The sequence below is a fragment of the Mastomys coucha genome, unplaced genomic scaffold (assembly GCF_008632895.1).
Source record: "Mastomys coucha isolate ucsf_1 unplaced genomic scaffold, UCSF_Mcou_1 pScaffold5, whole genome shotgun sequence".
Lineage (NCBI taxonomy): Eukaryota > Metazoa > Chordata > Mammalia > Rodentia > Muridae > Mastomys > Mastomys coucha.
In genome coordinates this window covers 53,619,019-53,626,525 of record NW_022196911.1, presented here as the reverse complement: position 1 = coordinate 53,626,525, position 7,507 = coordinate 53,619,019, and the positions used below count along the sequence as shown (strand labels likewise).

The 7,507-nt window shown below is 39.5% G+C and overlaps 1 protein-coding gene across 1 annotated transcript in view; it reads left to right on the top strand.

The window, feature by feature from the left end:
* Positions 1-2,029, top strand: part of LOC116078869 (olfactory receptor 2T29-like) — a 44,170-nt gene extending 42,141 nt beyond the window's left edge. The window contains exon 3 of the mRNA XM_031354231.1: positions 1,055-2,029. Within this exon, the coding sequence (XP_031210091.1) occupies positions 1,064-2,029 (966 nt within the window). The 5' untranslated portion in view covers positions 1,055-1,063. The remainder of the gene's footprint in view (positions 1-1,054) is intronic.
* The last annotated feature ends 5,478 nt before the right edge of the window (positions 2,030-7,507 follow it).

Genomic DNA, 7,507 nt, shown 5'->3' with positions numbered 1-7,507 from the left:
AAGCATTCTGTAGGATGCTTCGGACTGTGTTGTCCCTACTGAAACTCTCAAACTTATTTTCCATTTGCCTGCAATTTTCACAGCCTAGATAGCCACTGACCTTGTTTAATGCACTCAAGGTTAATGTGTCCCTGGAAATCTCCCTGCATCTAACACAGAGTTGGGCTGCGAGTTTGGGGTGGAGGGAATGGTGAACTGCTCTCAGGAACAGCTCAGGACTGTGTTCCCGCTGCTTCTCCATGAGGAAGTGGCTGACAGTCCATAGTCCATAGATGCTGCTGCCACAGCCTGACCTGGCCACCAGCAGTGATTGCTAAACCCTCAGTGTCTTGCTCAGGCACAACCTATGAGGAGATGAACTTGGAGAAGCAGAGACCAGAAAAGGTGGGACTTTCAATTAACTCTGTATAACCAATGCTAGAGGTGAAAATATGTTATATATACACTTATATATGATTGTACCTATATTTTCATATGAATATGTTTGTATGAATGTACATTTAAAGAGCATTTATCTATCAAAACAAAGAGTTACAGGACAGTTGTGATTCAATTTCAAATAGGCTGTCTGTAGTACTCAACTAAGACTTTGTACCACATAATTTTAAAATCACGTTCTTCAATGAATGCTAAACTGGGGAAAGCATGCAATATTATGCTAATAGAAGAAGCTCTACAATGGTTCTTGAGACTAATTTGTGTACTCATTAACTCCTGAATAATGTGTTCACTTTCACTCTTTTAGTTGGTTCATTTTTATCAGTAATTTACTATTTTTATTGAGAGCAAAAAGTTATCTTGCAAATTTCAAAAACTGGTTGACAGAGGATGTTATTTGAAATGAGGAAAGACCACGATCATGAACTGTGGGAGCCCTACCTGAGTGGTGATGGCTCTAACCACAGACTCATGTGGATTCTTAATTTTTTAAATCCCTTACACTATAGGTAAATTATCACATTCAAATCTACAGGGCCAGGAATTTTCTAGGCCTAGTAAGCTTGTACATATATCAGTAGGCAGTCACTAACTTCAAGGCTTCTTGGTCGCCTAGGAGACACCCATGGACATCACCTCCTGGATGAACAACTACACCAGACAATTTTTAGATTTCACCCTGCTGGGACTCTTCAGTCAATCCAAACACCCTGCCCTGCTTGCTGTGGTCATATTTGTGGTTTTCCTGATGGCCTTGTCTGGGAATGCCCTCCTGATCCTGCTGATACTCTCTGACACCCACCTCCACACACCCATGTACTTTTTTATCAGCCAGCTGTCCCTCATGGACATGATGTACATTTCTGTCACTGTGCCCAAGATGCTCATAGACCAGGTCCTGGGGAGCCACAAGATCTCGGCCACTGCCTGTGGCATGCAGATCTTCCTCTACCTAACACTAGCAGGGTCAGAATTTTTCCTTCTAGCTTCCATGTCCTATGACCGCTATGTGGCCATCTGTCATCCACTCCGGTATCCTGTCCTCATGAACTACAGAGTGTGTCTCCTCCTGTTATCTGTCTGTTGGCTCCTGGGATCTTTAGATGGCTTCATATTCACTCCAATCACCATGAACCTCTCTTTCTGTGGATCCAGAGAAATCCATCAATTCTTCTGTGAGGTCCCTACTATGACAAAGCTCTCCTGCTCAGACACCTGGCTCTATGAGACCCTCATGTATGTGTGCTGTGTGCTTATGCTTCTCATCCCTGTGACAGTCATTTCAGGCTCCTATTCATCCATCCTCCTCAATGTTCTCAGGATGAACTCAGCAGAGGGCAGGAAGAAGGCCCTTGCCACCTGCTCCTCCCACATGACTGTGGTCATGCTCTTCTATGGCGCTGCTGTCTATACCTACATGCTGCCTGCCTCCCTCCCCACCCCAGAGAAGGACATGGTAGCATCTGTGTTTTACACCATAGTCACCCCTCTCCTGAACCCACTAATCTATAGTTTTAGGAATAAGAATGTCACAGAGGCTCTGAAGAAACTGTTGGGTGTGAGCACCCTCTTCCAAAAAATATTAAAGTAATCAGGAATGCATATTTCTTCTCCTTGTCTCTACACATCTGTTGATTTAGGTCTCATGCTGAAGTTATTCCTAATCATTCATGTCCCATTTCATATTCATCCCTTTTTGAAGAACTATTTCTCTAATCTGAAAATTTCTTTGTTGATATACTTCTTGTGCATTCAGACCCTTTATATGTAGTTTGTAAATATTACATTTTATGAAGTTAGCAATGGATGTTTAATTTTGTGTGTCATTAATCTTATCATTCAAAAGCATGTCATATTTCACATGATGTGTGAAACTGATAAAACAGAGATTTGAAAGAAAAGTGATTAGCAAATTTATCAAGAGATTGAGTTGACAAAATTAGCATATTACAATAATTCTGTGTACTTTCTTGATAATTTATGTAAATTTGAAATTGGATAAAAATAAAGAACAAGATACAGTATTCTCTCTTCAGCTTCTCTATTGTGATATTGTAAAAGATAGAGGTTTTGTCCTGTTGATGGTGTCCTTTCCTTAGAGAAGCTTGTGAGCTTCATGAGGTCCCATGTATTAATGCTCATTTAAGTGTGTACACTCTCTATGTTCTGTTTATGAAGTTGTCTCCAGTGCAAATGAATTCAAGGATGTTCCCCACTTTCTCTTCTGTCAGGTTCAGTGTATCTGGTGTTATGATGAAGTCTTTGAACGACATGGACTTTAGTTTTGTGCAAGATGATACATATTGATCTATTTGTATTTCCTGCGTACATACACACAGTTAGACCAGCACCATTTATTAAAGATGTTCCTCTCTGGCTTGTTTAACAAAAAATCAGTTGTCCATAGATGTGTGAATGTATATCTGGGTCTTTGATTTAATTCTATTCACCAATAGGTCTACTGTTATACCAATACCTCAATGGGTTTGATGACAATAGCTCTGTGGTACAGCTTCAAATCAGGGATGATGATTCCTCCAAAAGTTCTTATATTGTTCAGATTGTTTTAGTGATCCTGTGGTGTTTGTTTGTTTGTTTTTGTTTTTGTTTTGTTTACATTTGAAATTGAGTATTGTTGTTTCTTGGTCTACAAAAATTATGTTGATAATTTGATATGTATTGCTTTGGGATCCGTAGGCTGCTTTTGGTAGCATGGCCTATGTTGACCCTACTCGTCATTGAGAATGGGAGATCTTTCCATCTTCTGGTATCATCTCCAACTTCTTTCTTCAAAGGGTGGATGTTTTATCACATCTTGCACTTGCTTGCTCAGAGTTAACCCCAAGATATTTTATATTATTTGTGGCTATTGTGAAAGGTGTTTCTCGGCTTCCTTTCTCAGCCCTTTTATTTTTTATATATAGGAGGCTTACTAATTTTTTTTTAAAGTTAATCTTTTATCCAGCCACTTTGCTAAAGGGGTTTATCAGTTGTAGGGGTTCACTGGTAGAAATTTTGGGGTCACTTATGTATACTATTACACCATCTGAGAATAGCAATACTTTGACTTCTTCCTTTCCAGTTTGTGTCCTCTTGATCTCCTTCAGTTATTTTATTGCTCTAGCTAGAATTTTAAGTGTTATATTGAGTAGATATTGAGAGAGTAGACAGCCTTGTTTTGTTCCCGATTTTAGTAGTATTGTTTTGAGTTTATCTGCATTTAATTTGACAATAGCTATAGGCTTGTTGCTGTGAATAACCTTTATTATGTTGAGGTATGTGCCTTGAATCCCTAATCTCTACCATACTTTTGTCATGACAACAATCTTCTTTGGACCCCCAAAAGGAAATGAGACCCCCCCCAGACAGTTATGAAGCAATTTTAAGAAATCAATACCCCCATTCCAAAGATGTGAGATGAAGGGTTTTGGTTGTTCAATGGATGTTTGTCACCATTTAAGAGGAGGGGTATGTTTATAAGTTGTTGTGGTCTTGGGCAGGGAGGAAACAAAATAAAGGGAAATCAGATTCAGGGATTTCTCTTTCCCTCTTTTTTTCTCTCCTCTGGCCTTCTTTCTTTGCTACCTGCTGGTAGGGGGAAGGATAGGAACATAGGAATGATACTGGAGTAATAGAATAAAAGAGTAGATTATTAAACCTACTTTCAGATCAAGTAACATCAACAAGACAAATATTTTTACATTGGTATGTAATTTATATATTGATGCAAATTTAGGATTATATTTCACTACAACATACTTCGTATATATACCTCAACTCTTTGTTAAGGTATTGTACCTATGCAATGTGAAGTTCTAGTTCTTTTAAAAAGCTGCTATTACAAATTGTTTGTGATAATTAAGAAATGCAAGTTAGTAGTCAGACAATCAAATTTATGGCCATGTTAGGTATTAGTTTAGTTGATTGCAGAAATATGCTTCCTAGGTTGAACATATAATAAATAGCTAGAAACAAACAATTCAAATATACTATAGATAGATGGATAAGCCAATTCAAATATACTATAGATAGATGGATAAGTCAGGTGGTGGTGGCGCATGCCTTTAATCCCAGCACTTTGGTGGCAGAGGCAGGCGGATTTCTGAGTTTGAGGCCAGCCTGGTCTACAGAGTGAGTTCCAGGACAGCCAGGGCTATACAGATAAACCCTGTCTCTGAAAAAAAAAGATAGATAGATAGATAGATAGATAGATAGATAGATAGATAGACAGACAGACAGGTAGACAGATAGTCTTTAAAATTTTTCACAGTTCTTCTACAGAATATGGCATTTAAAGCTGTCTTATTAATTTAAGACCTTTTTGACAATGAGACAGGTATGGTCCTGGAAGCACCCTGTTGTACTTCAAATAACATGATGAGCATCGAATAATCTCCTTGTAGGATTTGCCTCATATGTGCAAGCTGAAAAAAACCATGTTCCCTCCACATACACCCTACTAACCCACCCTCTTCCACTTCCTGGCCATGGCATTCCGTTACACTGGGGCATAGTACCTTCACAGGACCAAGGGTCTCTCTTCCCATTGATGACCAACTAGGCCATCCTCTGCTACATATGCAGCTGGAGCCCTGAGTCCCACCACATGTACTACTCTTTGGTTGGTAGTTGCCTCTATTCTAGTATTTAAATTTTCAGTCTTTCCTTTCTCTAAGTTTGCTTTATTCTGATCTCTCCTAAAAAGGATATATAAAATTGCAATCATTATTGCATATTCAATTTTTATGCTGATAATTGTAACAAAGTTATATGGGACCCAGATGCATGGTGTCATTGAGTTTTCCATTCTTTAAATACGGAGAGTATTTTTCATTTTAATCTCTAACTTTGTCCTTATGGAGTTCCCAAGTGTCTTATCAAAGTCTTTTGGCTTTTCAGCTTTGCCCATTGTTTCTACATGTCTATGGCAGGCTCCTGCCAAGTCTCTCTGCTACTCAGCTAGCAAGCCAAGTAGGTTGCTGACTCATGCCTCTGTCCTCCTCTAGTCAATCCCTCTCTCTGCCCAACTCTAGCTGGTTGCAGATTTTCACCAGCCAGTAGTGCCTGGCCCACTGCCCTGCCACATTGGGCTGGGCCTATCTCCAACCTCTGCCTATTCTGGGAAGGTGATTTCAGGCCACAGTATGCCACTGTCTGTTGTGGCTCCCCTTTATTGCAGGCTTTTTCCTCAGGCTAATGGACCCAGACTGATCAGTCCCACTGCCCCACCTTGGAAATTCACAAAAACCAAATCCATCCAATAGAAACCAGGGCTCAACTCCAACACCATGCCACCTGAATTAACTCATGGTCCTCCTCTTAAAAGACTCCCCGACTCTGACATGCACTGAGGCATGGTTTGCCCTCTCTTGAAGGGATTTAATCTTCCTCTCCCCATGCCGCCCCTGCCCCCACCCCACCCCCAAACACCAACACCTGACTCCACCCCACCACTAGGAAACTGCTTTCTGCTCTGGGAACTGCTCATTCCCTGCCTTTCCACACAGGACTTTTTCTCATGTTCTAAGCTTGGATTTTAAGAGCCCTTACGTTTTTACATCATTGTAACTGAGGACTTTTCCATCCATGCCCCAATTCCCAAATAACAACTCGGAGGTTTATATTTTATTAGTAAATGCCTAGGCCTTAATCTAGGCTTGTTCTCCAACTAGCTCCTAACTTCATTAACCTGTTTAAACTATTCTATGTCTACCACATGGCTTGTTAACTCTCCTTAAGTTCATATGTCAAACTTCCTCAACATCTTGGTTGTAAGAGCCCATCCCCGGCACTTCTTTCTTGGTTCTTTCTTGAAGGTAAGCCTACTTGGTCTTATGAGATATTTAGGGTTGCTGTATAATAATAAAACATTTACCTATATTAAGTCTAAATCACTTTGCTTCTGTAGCTTACCTGCCTGTCTGAGTCACTCTAAGGCCAGAAGCTGCAGTCTCTGGCTTAGCACCTCATAGTAAAACAGAGAGGGATTAAGGAATATAGCCTTTCGATCTCTGCAGGAACTCTATCTCTGCTCTCTAACTCCCAGAGGAAGTCGTAGGAAGAAAAGGGGACATGTTGAAAAGTGTTTTTAGCTTTTATTTCTAAGTTTTAAAAAGTTGCCTGTGAAAGTTCTCTAAGAACAAGGGGAAAGGGCCAATCTCCACTCTTTGTCTTCAGCAGTTATATACACATCATACTTACATCATACTCACATGGTAAAAAGTTCATCACAAATTTATACAAAAATCCAAACCATAAATTGAATAAGAAGTTTACAACAGAGAATGTTTATGTGCACATCCATTAGAAGTAATTATCTGACTAAACATTCATCACCTGTCACAGCTGCACTGGTTCTTGGAGTGTTAAAAAAACAGAATTTTTGTGACTAAGTTATTAGTGAAGTTTTGTATAAATAAACCCAGTCAATATTTTATCTTCTGTCCTTGCACCTATAGTAAATTGTTAGTTCCCTTTTTATGACCTTTGGTTAATGGTTTTACAATCTCTTGGAATGTGCTCTAAGTTGTAGATGCCTGCTTGCTATCTAAGAAGCAATTAGCTCCTGCCACTCAAGACTGGCAGAGTTCTCATTGCAGTTCTGATTATCAGAGAGGACTTGATAGCAACTTGATAGGTTGTTGTTTCCTATTTTAAAAGTGCTTAAATAATTACTAATATAGTTTTAGGAATTCTTATAAGATCATCATTAAGAATTAAGACATCATCTTTGTGTCTATATAGCACCACTACAAAATAGTACTTCTCCATTGCTCTGCAGAAATCTGTTCAAAGGGATGGGATATACCTAGTGTTTGATCTATATATTAATAATAACAGGAAAAGAATATTAATATCAGGAATCTTTCCTAAAATGAAATTCTCCTCAGCCTTGCCTAAAGGAGCAAATACATCATAGATTTTAATCCATGACTTAACTATCTCAGGAAAATCACCTGCTAGTTTTTAGCTTCTTAATGGCTCCTGGCACTCAGTGGTGATTTCCTCATGCCTGACTCCTTCCCAGAATTCCTAACCTCCTCCTCCTCCTCCTCCTCCTCCTCCTCCT